General features: G+C 38.3%; 2 protein-coding genes across 2 annotated transcripts; both read right to left on the bottom strand.

Moving 5' to 3' along the window:
* Positions 1-9,368: 9,368 nt before the first annotated feature.
* LOC149182408 (uncharacterized) lies at positions 9,369-9,992 on the bottom strand. Its single transcript, XM_089414545.1, has one exon. The coding sequence runs from the start codon at positions 9,990-9,992 to the stop codon at positions 9,369-9,371; it is 624 nt and encodes a 207-aa protein (XP_089270671.1).
* Positions 9,993-10,645: 653 nt separating this feature from the next.
* LOC149182409 (uncharacterized) lies at positions 10,646-11,410 on the bottom strand. Its single transcript, XM_089414546.1, has one exon. It carries the CDS (start codon positions 11,408-11,410, stop codon positions 10,646-10,648), a length of 765 nt encoding a protein of 254 aa, XP_089270672.1.
* Positions 11,411-14,904: the final 3,494 nt, after the last annotated feature.

Below are 14,904 nucleotides of genomic sequence, written 5' to 3' on the forward strand. Positions count from 1 at the left end.
ACAAGTCTGCTCATAAAATTCTCCCTCGAAGCTGAAGAAGGTGGAGGTAAGGCAAAGCTCAACTAACATAGCTGTATCAGGGTCAGTTAGCTTATTAATTACCTTCATGGGCTCATTGATAGGAATGCAGGTATAAAGAGAGACCATGTCAAAACTTACCAGAATGTCCTCGGGCTCAAGATTAATCCTCTTAAGATCTTCAATAAAAGAAGCTGAGTCTTTTACAAAGGACTCAGTCTGCCCAACCAAGGGTCTCAACTTTGCAGCGAGGAACTTGGCCAAGAGGTAAGTCGGACCACCAATGGTATTGACAATGGGTCTCAGGGGGACCCCATCCTTATGGATTTTAGGAAGACCATATATCCTAGGAGTGATGGGGTTTCCCTCAATAAGCTTCTGGGCTAGAGGAATCGTGGAATTGCACGACTTGACCGCACGAGCGACCACTCTGGAAACCTTTTTGAGGGGATTTTTCGAAAGCTTCTTATAACTCCCACTATTACAGAGATGGTCAAGCATCTTATTTTTGTAATCCTTTCTATCCAGGATAACGGCAGCCCCACCTTTATCAGCTTTTAAGACCACTACGTCATGATTTTCGTTTAAGCTCTTCAAAGCCTCAAACTCAACCTTGCTGATATTGCTACGGGGAGGCTTAGCCCTCCTCAGGGTAACGGCACAATCCTGCCTAATTGTGTCTTTAATCTTATCAGGAAGGTTCTTAATGCCATATTCTACATCGCAAATGATGTCTTCAACAGGGATTTTTCTGGGTGCTAAGGCAAAATTAAGACCTTTCCTTAAGAGACTAAAAACCGCAGGCGGAAAGGAAAAACTAGACAGATTCACCACCTTATTGTCCTGAGGGAGGGAACTCGAACTACCCACCGACATACCCTTAATACCAACCTTACAATTAAGGTTATCGATCCCATCCAACACTTTATTAACTACCACTGTTATTACAATCTACCATATTAAATTCACCACTAGGATTATCGACTTCATTATTTGAATTTTTGTATTTATATTCATATTACTTCTTACTAATAATATAATTTATGTTTAATTAAATACATACCTACACCTTTTTTCTTCACCTTTTTTTTTAAGAAATTAGATAACTAAAGTATTATGTAGCTGATTATTACAAGTCCCACATATGGTATACGGGTAACAATAATGGTTGTATTTATTAAAAAAATGAATTTACACTAAAATAAAATTAATTTAAAAATATAAAAAAACAAAATTTTGACTGAAAATCTTTTGATTTTTTTATGTGTAAATACACCATCTAAATTTAATTATATAATTAAAATGTGAAAATATTTAAAATAAATATATTTATTTTATTTTAATTATAGTTTAAGAGATTTAAGAACAATTATAATTTCAAAATAAATGAATAAGAAAAATATTTTTAGTTTTGTTAATATTTTTTTTAAAATATAAAACTTTGACGGATAATATTAAAAAAAAAAAAAAATGTAAATACAAAATTTAAATTTAATTATATAACTAAATTTTGAAAATATATAAAAGAAATATATTTATTTCATATTAGCTATAATTTAAGAGATTAGAGAAATTATAATTTCACAATAAATGAATAAGAAATATATTTTTAGTTGTGTTAATATTTTTTTTTAATTAGATTGGATTGGATTTTTTTTAATTTTTAAAAAAATGTGTTTGGTTAATTTTTAAAATTTTATATACTAGTATAAATCCATCTTAACTATATACTTGAGAGAGATTAAATAGTTTGAGGTGAAAAATTCTTTTAAACTGTAAAATTTGAACAAAATGTTCAGATATATTTAATTAAGTGTATATATATATATATATATATATATATATATATATATATATATATATATATATATATATATATATATCGCTGTAGTCTAGCAATTATGCTTTTTTGCCTGGAAAGTTATGGAAATTCCGATTATATTTTGAAAAAATATGGTAGGGATTTTTGTAAATCCAAGTAAACGCTGTCAATAATTTTAGGTGCTTTAGAAGTTTTTGATGGTGCTGAATCCATTTCCACCATCAAAAACATTATTCAAACACTGCCTCTACAATATTTTTTGAAATTTTTTTGCCCAGATTCTTGGCCGTCCGGGAATTCGCAATTCCTCAATTCCTCCACCTACGACTCCATATATATATATAATTTTTCATTGTTTATGTTGCATTTCTGAATGGATAAAATGGATCAAAATTTACTTGGGCATAAAATAACGCTTAAAATGTTTTAATTGTAAAATCAATTTTTTTTCCAATTGCTTTATATAATGTATATATTGTTTTTTTTTTTTTTTGAAACTTTAACTATATTTTATGGTTGAGAGTGAGAAATATTTTTTTTAACTTCTCTAGAGTGTGGTAGTGAGATTAATAATGTTTTATATTACTTTTAATTAAACAAACTAAACACATATATTCATTTTTGTTTTTTATTATATCTGGCGTTTATTATTATTAATATAATATATATATTTTTAAAATTTTAAAAGTGACACATGTTAACACTAAATTGAACACAGACATACTTACACATCTCTCTCATACTAGGCTGTAGAATGAGCCTCATGGCTCAATGATGTGAATTGAGTTTAATGCACAACTCTTTGCCTTTCGACATTATCATGTCAAAGAGTTACATTGTCTAAAAAAAGTTTGCTTATGATCTGCCTAGTGGGAAGATAGACTAGAAGCTAAGATTTAGACTCTTGAGGTTATAGAAACCCCTTCTAATTAGAGCATTTGATAGACAAAAAAAATTATACATAAACTGAAAGTAACAAGAACTAGCATGCCATAGTCTGGATGAGTAGAGATCATTATAAAATATACTATCCAAAAGCTAGTGATGCATAAAGATTACTCATCTAAGTTCGCTGGTTTCAAAGTGTGCTGAGAGCCATTCCCCTCGAAGGAGTGAGGGTGGTTGATTGTTCTACTGATAAGGATGTCTAACTTATGATCAATTCCTTCAAGTTTCTCCTCCAATTCTTCAAATGTAATGTTGTTTTTTGTGTCGTGTGGCTATTGGCGAGGAAACAACCCATAAGTACTTAATATGCTAGTAAATATTGATAGCGTACATATAGCTCCGAGAAACATGAGTGGGTGGAAGTGCCAATGTTGGGAATCCAATCCTTGGTGTCTGCATTGACATAATGCTTAGGAGTACAATGCCTCTCATGACGAGCCTCATCTTCAACTCTTGATTACTCAATGAACCAATTCAGGAATAATTTCCTCATAGTGAGCCAAGAATTCTCATGCTTCTGCTTGGGCACACAACTGCGAGGTGGCATCAATGTTGCTAACAATAAGAATTGAGGTAGAGGAGTGCCCCCTACCTCGCCCACGACAAGTGGCAATAGAACACCAATAGAATGACCACGCGACATAGTTAACCAGGGGACGATCCACAAAGACCTGACAAAGGTTGACACAACAACAAGATGCGGGAGCGACACAAAGCAGAGTGAATAACAAAGGGTTGGGAGGGGTTGAGAATGGATGAAACACAACAAGGCTAGAATGAATTAGAGACATGGGATGAAAAATCAAATCCAAAGAGAAGATTGAATAAAGATGGAAAGAGAGTTAGGGATACACAGGGCACATGAGACTGATTTTGATTGCGGTACTCAGAAAAGAAAGGCGAGTCCAATATCCAAACATGAAGCAATTTTATCGGTCGATACACATAAAAAATAGGAAAATGAAGAGGTCGATGACAAAAGGGCTTACCTTGAGTGAGGTGAAACATCTATCCAGGTCGGATCCATGGAAATTGAGAAAAGATGATTGGAATTTGCTGGCAAAGAACCAAATAAAACCAGTGAAGCACGTCATAACAAGAATTGCTTTACTTGAAATGTTCAAATTTTCCAAATTTGAAGAGATTCATATTAATTGAAATTAGGAGCCTGCCAATATAAGAGATATAAGAGTCCCACCCCAACTCAGTCTAATAATTACATCGAGTACTACCACGCGTGAGGGGAGGAGTCCCCATTATGACTATTTCCCATGAATTGCAAGTAGGGAGAACCAAGGAGTTGACAAGAACTATCAGGTCTTGAAGATATTTACCAACCGCCACCCTTGGTAATGAACACTACTTGTGTGACATGGTATTGTCCTTTTTCATCCACCAACATTTATGCTTGCATCAGAAACCTGTGTAATGTGATGAGATGATTTGCAAATATGCAGGGTGCTAGGTTACCTTTATGTCTTCATGAAGGCTGTCATTAAATCAAGGCAAGGGGTCCCACTCCAGGGCACCCTCCATGGGAGTTTAATGCACATCTTTAAAGTCCCAGGAAAAACTCAAATTAATATGGGCACTAATTCAAACACTCAAAAAAGTTTTAATTTAAGATCGAAAAATTTCATGTTCATGCAAGTTTTAATTCTAGTCTCGAAAAGCTTATGTTAATGTAAACATTACTTTAATTTATGAAAAAGGTCATGTTAGTGCAAATCTTAGTTTAAAAAAAAAAAACAACTTGCCATACCTCAAATTTTACTGTATATATAATCAAGCAAACATGGCTTCCAAGTACATCAAACAAATCTTATGCCATTTACTTGATTTGATGAGAGAAGAAAATAAAAATGTTTTATGGGATTTTTTTTTTAAATATTTGAAAATAAAGGTTTTTTTTTTTTTGACAAATTCGGTTGCTGTATTAAAGGCTGAAAAAAGAGGAGTCAGTTCTCCTGGAGTACAATATGTTCTTGGTGATTTGGATCAAAGGAATTACAAAATGGGATCTTTCCTTGATCCTTGTTCTGCTGGTTTTACCTCTAAAGCTTCCTGAGCTGCTATAGATTCGTACATACTGAAATGACCAAAATTTACAATTGCATAACATCTTTAATCTATTTCTATGTGGCTTCTCTGCCTTGCCGTGGACTCTTCCAGATTTGAGTCCGACTCTACCTGCTTAGCACTGGAGGAACTAGTTGCTGCCTTGTTCTTTTTGTCCATCATATACTGCAGTATTGCTATGGATTCCTCAGCATGGCTACAACGGTTCGACAGATTTCTAAATTGCTCGTGGAGAGAGGCTACCCTATGCAGAAAGAGATCTATCTCTGCTCTGTATTTATCATTGATGGTGCGATATTGATCCTCCATTCTGGTCTCCAGATTCCTGACCTGATTCTCCAAGGTGCGCTGTTGCGCCCTTACTTCCTCCAGTTCCGCTTGCAGGTCCGCACAATGGAAGCAATCCTCGGAGCGAGCCATGCTTGCTTCAGGGTTGTTGCTATCCAGAATCCCTGCAACAATAAAAGAAACAAAAAACAGGGGAGCACGAGCTTGCTTGAAGGCGATGGTGGTCAAACAGGAGCAGGGAGGGGCTGTCCAGAGGTTCTGATAGGCGCGGAGGGAGTAGGGATAGCTTCTGAGGGAAACGCAACAAATCGTTGAAGAAGACGAGACAGAGGGGACTTTACAGAACTGTTGCTCGCAGAGGTAACAAAGCACAGAGTGATGAAAAGAGCGATTTGAGGAACAATAAATAGGAGGAGAGTGCGTTGATCGGAGGCGGGAAGGGGTCATGCTTATCGCGTTGGAGATATGGTGTATCTGCAGTAAGGACTGGAGCGTATCCTGCAAGGCTCGAGGATCGGGTCCGAGAAGACGTTTACCGGCTGGGATATTGAGACTTTCAATGCCCTTGAGCGTTTCACGAATTTCATATCTATTCAAAATCTTTATACCATAAGCTGTTTTGCTGTCGGCCCAGATCGCATGATTCATCTCAGTGATTCTGTCAGTGATGCAATGCTTGCTGCTAAGGAGATGTGACTGAGTCATGGCAAAGGTTGGAAGGACTTGCTGGAGTTACAACTCAGAATGCCAATGGGTCTTTCGCATGCTTTGTTGGCACGCTCATCCGCTTTTTTATTCAATTTACGGAGAATATGGTAGTATTTGATATCTTCCATTGCCTGATCAAGGATCTGGTTGCGTTTGTTGATTTGCTGAAGGAGATTATTTGGTGTATTTTGCTGATGCACCATGAGGCGAATAACGACTGAGGAGTCCCCAAAAACCTTCGCCTTTTTTATTCTAAGCTTACTTAACTGGGTGAGGCCCTAGAACAGAGCTAATGCTTCAGCTCTGTTGTTAGAGTTCTTCCCGAGGCCCCATTCATAATGGAGAATACATTCTCCATTGGCATTACAAATCAGCCCTCCTGCTTCGGCAAGACCCAGATTTGACTTGGATGCCCCGTCGAAAAATAAGTGGAAGATGTTATAGTTGCATATCCAGTTAGCAAATTATTCTTCTTTTAGTCTCAGTTTCCATGTACTGACTTCTCCTTTTGTATGAGTCTCCCTCTTGCGGGCTTCCTGAGCATTGGGATTGTTTTCCAGGATGTAACTGATTAAGTTTCGTTCCTCTATGCTATAGTTTGCTGCATCAATCTTGCGAGTGGTGTTACTTGAGATTGTTTAGAGCGAGTGTTTTAGCTTTGTGGCAAATTTTACGTATGCTTGACCCTTTATCCTGGAAGACTTTATGATTTCGAGCTAGCCAGATGTGCCAGAGTAGAGTGAATGGGAGGGTGTTCCATACTCTCTTCACCAAATTACTTCTTTTTTCTTTCCAGGGGCAATCTTTCCTCCATTTATATATTTTCTCTGCTATAGTGGGCTGGGGCTCCCAATTTATATTTCCTATTAAGGCCATTTTCCCCCAGCAACCTACAGCAACTGGACACTCTATGAATAAGTGGTGCATCGTTTCCTCTGATTTGCAACAATTCGGACATCGGACCAATAATGCCTCTTCTTCTTAGATTTTCAGCTGTTAGAATTTTACCTTTCAGTAAGAGCCAGATGAAGAATTTTATTTTTGGAGGAGCCTCTGCTCGCCATACTATTTTCCATTGGTTCCAAAGGCTTATTTGATAGATGCTATTACAGAGGTATTGATGACCTGCTTTAATTGTATAATTTGTTCCAGATGCATCCCATCGAAACCCATCCATTTCACCTTCTTGAATGGGAGCCTTGCTGTGAAGGAGCATCTTCAGAGAGTTGAAGCTAGATTCTAATGCATTGGGAAGCTCAGGAAAATTCCAGCCAATCCAGACTTGGGAGAGGGAGTCCCAACTTGAGATTTGGGACAAATGGTATAAGTCTTTATTGTTTAGCCAGTTTATAACAGGAGTTGCCTCTGCGTTCATGCCCAGAGGTTGCTGCCCCAGAATTTTGTCTGTTCCAAACTTAATGCTGGTTCCCCCGCCAGGGACTTTCGAGATATTTTGATGCATAAGTGGAAGAGCCTTCTTGCAAAGTTTCCAGATTTTTGTGGATTCTCTGTTAGGAATGTTGGTGTCTAAAAGTTGCTGTCTTGGACAGCTCAAGTATTTTACCTCCAGTACCTTTTTCCACCACATTGTAGGTCCTGTGATCAGTCTCCATATAATTTTTGCGCCAAAGGCCAGATTTAGGAGCTTTGGTGATCTGATGCCAAGCCCGCCTCTGTCTTGGGTTTGGATTACATTTTTCCAGCTAACTAAGTTGAACTTATTCTTATCAGTTTTCCCCCCTTGCCAGAGGAAATGTCTAAGAGCAACTTCCATTTTATGATGAAAAATAGCTGGAGCTTGATATAAAGAAAAGCGATAGATAGGAAGTGAAGCAATACCTGATTTAAGGAGAATAAGCCTGCCTGCTGGATTAAGCCACATTGTACCCCATTGCTGCACTTTCCTCTTAATCTTGTCAAGGATTCCATTCCAGGTTTCGGCCTTCAAGGGCCCCATGCTTACAGGCATACCTAAATAGGAAAAGTGGGTCCATTCCAGGTTGCATGTGACTCCAAATATGCTTGCAATGCTGTGTATAACATGATTTGCAGTGTTCCATCCATAGATGCAGCTTTTGAGCTGATTGACTTTGCCTCCGGAATACTCCATGAATTGGTCCAGGAGTTTCTTGAATCGCCTTGCTATTGTGGTAGATGCTCCCCCAATTAGCAAGGTGTCATCAGCAAACTGAGAATGGTTAATGTTCTTTGCTCCATTCCCAAATTTGACGCCAGTAATGAGCCCTACTCTGCGATTGTAATCTAAGGCTTGGCTGAAGGATTCAGCCATGAGGATGAACAGGTAAGGAGATAGGGGGCAGCCCTGTCTTAGCCCCCGAGAGGATTGGAAAGCTTCACAGGGCCTCCCGTTGATCAGGGGGGATATCCAGGGCCCAGAAATGCAGGCTGCAATCATGGTGATGAAGGATGGCTCGAATCCCATTTTGTATAAGACAGCAAAAAGGAAGGAGTGTCTTACTCTGTCAAAGGCATTTGCAAGATCCAGTTTTAAGACAAACCCTTTTTCTCTCCTAGTTAAGCTTGAGTGGATGGCTTCTTGGACAAGAAGAATGGAGTCGGTGATATGCCTGTTGGGGAGGAAGCCTCCTTGATTTTCAGAAATTAAGGAGGGAAGAAGAGGTTTGAGCTTGGTTTCTAATATTTTGGATATAGTTTTATATGACGAGTTACACAAAGAAATGGGTCGGAATCTAGAAAAGGAAGAGGGGCGGTTTTCTTTAGGTATGAGAGCAAGATAAGTGGAGTTAGTGAATCCGCCTATCTTTCCTTTTTTCATCACCCAACGGATCATCTTTAACAGGTCTTTTTTTATCATTTTCCAATAATCCCTGAAGAAGCAGATGGGGAATCCATCCGGACCTGGAGCCTTGTCAGGATGCAAGCTCCAAATAGCTGCCTTGACCTCCTCTTCCTCTATATCTTTGCTGAGCTTGTTGTTCATTTCTTGAGTAACCCCTTTGGGCAGATGCTGGAGCAAATCTGAATAGTCTTCCTCCTCTTTATTTTCAGTTAGTAAATCCCTGTAATGCTTGGTGGCAACTTTCTTTATAGTTTCCTGAGTGCTTTATCGATTTCCTTCATTATCCTTGATTATGCTTATTGTATTTTTGAGCTTTCTAACAGTAGCTTGTTTGTGGAAGTATGCTGTATTTTTATCTCCTGCTTGAAGCCAAAGTTGCCTAGATTTTAGGCGCCATTTTATCTCTTCCTCCCTGTTAATTTGGCTTAGCTGTGCATATAAGTTGCCTTCGTGATCTTTGTTTTGCTGAGATAGTCCTTGTGCTTCTATTTTTTGCTGAACATCTTCTAGCTCTCTTTTGACTTTCTTTTTGTTCTCTTCTGGTTCCTGATAGCTGTCCCTAGCCCAATATTTTAGTACCTGCTTGACTCTTTTTAGCTTTGATTCCCAAATAAAGCTTGGTGAGCCTTCGACATGTTGGATCCATGTTGTTTGGACCACTTCTTTAGCTGCTGGCATTCGGTTCTAAAGAGGGATGTATCTAAAGGGGATGGGACCAAGAGGGCAGTGATTTTGCATAGTCAACGTAATAGGGTAATGATCAGAGGCCGATGAGTTGAGAATATTAGCGTATCCCGCTGAGAAAGAGGAGAGGAAAGCTATATTGATAAGAAATCTGTCTAATCGTTCCATTATGTTACCAACACCGATCCTTCGATTGCTCCAGGTGTATTTGCGATTTTTGGGGATAACATCAACTAAATTGTGCTCCTGGATGATGGTTTCTAGCCGGCCTCTGGAAGGATCTGGAGTGAAAGTTCCTCCTCTTTTTTCATTGGCGTGAAGGATCAGATTGAAATCTCCTGCAACTATGAGATTGTTGTTTTGTTCCCCTTCTATGCTTGCCTTCAGATCGTCCCAACAGATTTCTTTTTCTCTGTAATGGTTGGGAGCATAAACGTTGTAAATGGTTACTGTTTGACTGCCTGTTCTACTGTCGAGGGTGGTTTTGATCCAGTTCTGATGAATGCTTGTAGAACTGCAAACCCATTTGTTGTTGTCCCATATGGTAACAATGCCTCCGGAAGCTCCTCTGGCTTCACTGATGCTTCCAGAAAACTGTCTCTGCTGGCTAGTTATTTTTTTCATCTCATGCTGATCTTGTTTTGTTTCCTGTATTAGCATGATATCTGGTTTTTCATTGTGGATTAGTTATTTGAGGGCAGCTAGCTTGGAGGGGTGCCCTAAACCCCTGCTGTTCCAAGAAAGAATTTTCATCATGAGAAATTGGGCGTGTGGAGAGGTGCTCGCCTCTCTTTTCCTTTACTGCTTGTTTCTTTTTCCTGATGCCCAAGGATGAAGGATTCTATTGGGGTTTGTGTGCCCATAGCTATATCTTTTTGGGCACTCTCATCCCTCTGTTGCCTGGCTGATTTTCTGCCCGGTCCCTGATTTTTCAAAACATCACTAGCTGCTCCATGTTCCTTGGAAGAACTTCTGGTGATTCTGGATGATAGGGGATCGGGGGGGGGGGGGGGGGGGGGGGGCTGAGAGGAGAAGGAAGGAGGTTGCTGAGAGATTGGGGGTTCAGAGGAGGGGTTGTCTGGGGCAGATTCTACCTCAGAGAGGATAGCGAAGGGATTGGTAGAGGGAGGAAGGGGCGGTTCTAGGGATTGAAGATCTGAGGGTAAAGGGGAAGAGGAGGAAGGGCGTGGATTGGATGGTCCAGGGATTTCAGGATCCAAAGACGGCTTGGAGGGGGGGGATGGTTTCTTCTTTTTGACAGTTTCCCAGTGGCCATCCTACTCTTCATTGTCTACATTAACAACTTTTGTGCATCTATTAGCGAAATGTCCGTATTCGTGACATACCTTGCATTTAAAAGGAATCTGTTTGTAGTCCAGCTGCTGGATATGGCTCCAATCGTCCACTTTCAGCTTTATCGCTTCCGGCAATCCTCGACCTAGATCCACTTCAACACAGATCCTTGTGCATGCTTGCATGTTGTCCTTGGGCTCACTACGATCGATGTACTTGCCAACAACATTCCCTATTGCCTTGACCGAATCATCCCCCCAGCAGTGCAGAGGAAGGTGAGGTAGGCGAACCCAGACTGGAACAACACTTGGGATGTCCAGTTCCGGGTCGAAATCTGGGGTCCATTTGTTGAGATAGAGTCCCCTTGAGTCCATGAAGTACAGCCCGTTCCTGAATATCAGATCTTTGTCCTCCTTTGATTCAAAATGAAATGTGTAGTACCCTTTGCCAGAAAATCTGATGGATATTTTCCCTTGGATCTTGTCTGACCAATTTCGCTCGACCCATCTTTGAACTGTTCTGGGCGATGGCCAAAGCCCTGTAAACTGCCCGATTAATCCTTTCTCGGCAAGGGAAAGTGCTGCCACACGGGGAATAGTTGGCAGCAGTTGAACTTCCTGCAACACATCGAGTTTCTTTACAAATTTCGTGGTAACAGGTCTGGGTCGTTGCGGGGGGAGGGACTTCACCAGATCTGAGAACGCTCGTTGCGGATCAAGATCCTCGTGGGACGGATCCGAAGGGCCCATGGCTGGGCCAAGGCCCAGGCCGAAGTTGATCAGGGTTCAGAGGCACGCGGTTCAGGCAAACGCGCGCAGCGCAACAGATTGGGGGGAGGTGATTTCCAATTGAAAATAAAGGTATTTTATATAATCATATTTTCATATATATATATATAAATAAAATAAGTGGTGGTAAATTTTATTACAATTCAATTTTCAGTTATTAGTAAAGATAATTCTCATTTATTATTGTTGATATGGTTATTATTTATTATTGTTAGTAAATACATGATAATTTATAATTATTATTCAAAGAAAACCTTACCACTTAAAATAATTTGTCTTTATATAACATGTTTTTAAAATATTAAAACGGATTAAAAAGTTTTGCCATTTTAAACCTTACCACTTAAAATAGTTTGTCTTTATATAAAACGTCTTTAAAATATTAAAATAGATTAAAAAGTTTTGCGATTCTAAACCTTTTAGATCTTTTTATAGTGAAGGTAGATTATCACAATACATTATAATTTGTACAAATTCCTAAATATTGTTGTATTAATCTTTGGATTTCATATAATGATATCCAAATATTAACACAATGATATTAAAAAACTTTCATTTATTCAACAAATGTGTGGACCACATGTCATTAAGTTTATCCATCATTTACGCTTATGATAAAAATGATATTTAAATTTAAGAAAAATGTGAATTTGAATTTAGAATACAATATATGGAATGGATAGAAGTAAAAGTAGTCATATTAAGAATTATTTAAAAAAAATAAAATACAGTTATATTTAGGAGGAAAATACTCAAAGTTAGATTAGTGATTATAGTGAGAAAAAATCAATTTTGAGCAATTTGCAACTCTTACATTGACAAAATATTATTATAATTTTCTACAATTTTTTTTTTTTTCCCTGAGGAAAATCTAAGCAGATCCACCTGAAGGGACCACATCCTGCTAACCAAACTAATCAGAGCCTAACCCCAAGGGCATCGAGGAGAATTGATCCTATGACCTCCTAATGGAAATGTACTTTAGAAACGGGACCTCAAACATTTGAGCTAACCCTTATGTATGTACATGGTAAAATTTACAAAAATAGGGTGTAATTTTTTCTCATGGTTTTTTTATTCCTAAAAGTGATTTCCCAAATTATAAGATAAAATTATTTTACCTTAAAAATCTCAATGTTTCATAGAAACTAATATAATTTTTTTAGAAATTTGATTTTTTATAACAAAATTATTGCCAAGTATTTTACAGTGTATATATCAAGGACTATCCACTCTCTCCCTTCCACTCCCAATGCCACTTGCGACCATGCCAATGAGTGGCAGGTTTGGAACCCACCACTTTAAGGAGCCCATAGGTTCCAAAGTAAAATCCCTAGAAAGGATTTCCATACCTTATTCAACATAGGGATTTTATAGGGGTTTCTCTCTCGAGTTTGGATTATGTCACCTTGAGCCATGCCAAACTACCTGAAAGAAGTTGTACCTTTATCCCAAAGGAAGGGAACCTCTCTACAATTATTGAATAAGTGATCTACAAATTCCCCTTCTACTCTACACATCAAACATATGGACCTTCATAACCTTAATTTGGTAAGATAATCCCAAGTTAACTATTTCTCGCTAGCCACTAAACATAGAAAGGATGAGATTTTTGGCCATAGATCAAGATTCTAAATTTTCACCCATATTTCTTTTTTATCTAAGGTGTCCAAAACAACAACTACCTTGGAGGCTTGCTTGACCTTAGAATTTCCATTACTCTAACTGCCACTCCCCTCCCTCTATCCCCATCTTAGGATATCTTTTGTTTGGTCCTAAATTTTATTTGCATGGATTGTAGTTAAGCCTTCACTTCCTTTCCAACTTTTATTTCCCATGTTATCGACTAGGACCTCACAATGTTTCCATGATCTCTCCAAGGTTTGGATTGGACTAGAAAATTCTTCCCAATCGTGGCATACCTTTCTACACCTCCTTACAATCATATAATCCTTTAATTATTGGAAAAGGTCCATCCTACTAAGACCGGGTTCTTCCTCCCACACATCCTCTCAGAAGAGAGAAAAATGGCAGTTTAGAATTTCCCTAAAACGATGATCATGAACAAAAACTTTGTTGATCCAAGTGTTATTCCATATTAGAGAATATGAGCGCTCACCTTCCATATGAACCAACTCTTCAGGTGGGATGTGGGTTGCATGCTTATCTCTCCATACCTTTGCCCATAACTCTCCTAGTTCTTTTATCCATCTTCACCAAGTTTTCTCTGCCAAGGAGTTTGATGCCAAGATCCCCAAAAGCATTGGAGCAAAAACCTTATTTAGGCCACCAAAGTCCATTTCGTTTCTTTAGTCCCCCAGAGAAAGCCTTTTTAAATTATAGGCCTACTTAATTATTTTCATACGAGCAACAAAGGAGTACTTATTTTAATAGGAGAAATAAAGGATCCTCAAGGTATTTAGAGGGAAAAGAATCCCTTTGGAAGCCCAAGATTATGGAGGTGTTTCATTGGATCAACAAAGGAGTATTGAAGAAAAAAATTGCGATTTGGAGAGGTTGATAAGGGCTCCATAGGCTTTCATAAATAGATCCAAAGTGGACTTGAAGACTCAAGCTTCTTGAACTGTAGGTTGAACCGAAAATGAGAATACCATCCACAAATTGTAAATGAGATAGTGGGGTAGCATTAGGATGAAGGGAGATCCCTTTGATAGGCTCATTTAACAAGGTTGATTTGATGAATCTATTCTATCTTACAACCATGATAATATATAAGAAAGGGGTGAGGGCATCCCCTTATCTATTCCCTTATGACAGGTTGAAGGTGAGAGGGGTTTCCATTAATCAAGATAGAAGAAAAGGTAGAGGAGATTAGGTTCTTGAACCAAAGGATCCAATCTTGACAAAATATAAAGGTGGCCAATATACTTTGGATACAGGTCCAATTTAGGTGATCATACAGTTTCGACATATCATGTTTAATCAACATTCTAGTCTCTTAATTCATTTTAAGAAAATGGATTGACTCATGTGCTGAAATAATACCATGAAGAATTTGTTTCCCCTCTACAAAACCTCCTTGTTATATAGATATGATATTATTCAAAATTGGCTTTTAGTTAACAATTGCTTTTGTAATTACTTTGTAAATAACATTGCATAATTATATGGGTCTAAACTTATTTTCCTTATTTACTTCCCTCTCCTTTGGGATTAAGGTGATGAATGTTGTGTTGAAATCCTAGAGGATTGTACCAAATACCATTGAATCCTCAACTACCTCCAAAATCTCCTTGCTAATGATATTCTAACAAGCCTAGAATAAATCAACTGTGAATCCATTCGGTCTCGGGGATTATCTTGTTTCCATATCTTTGATGGTTTGTTCCACCTCTTCCATAGATATGAGAGGGGTCAAACTAAAGTTATGCCTAGGGAAAACTAAGGCCAAAATATCATTAATTATTGTCTAGATTGCTTCCCCTTGATCAACT

This window comes from Pinus tabuliformis, chromosome 3_2, assembly GCF_031772625.1.
Source record: "Pinus tabuliformis cultivar Carrire ecotype Pingquan chromosome 3_2, CPIR1, whole genome shotgun sequence".
NCBI classification, from domain to species: domain Eukaryota; kingdom Viridiplantae; phylum Streptophyta; class Pinopsida; order Pinales; family Pinaceae; genus Pinus; species Pinus tabuliformis.

Coding starts and splice junctions, on each gene's coding strand:
- LOC149182409 (XM_089414546.1), bottom strand. CDS start 11,410: ATGGGCCCTTCGGATCCGTCCCACGAGGATCTTGATCCGCAACGAGCG.
- LOC149182408 (XM_089414545.1), bottom strand. CDS start 9,992: ATGAAAAAAATAACTAGCCAGCAGAGACAGTTTTCTGGAAGCATCAGT.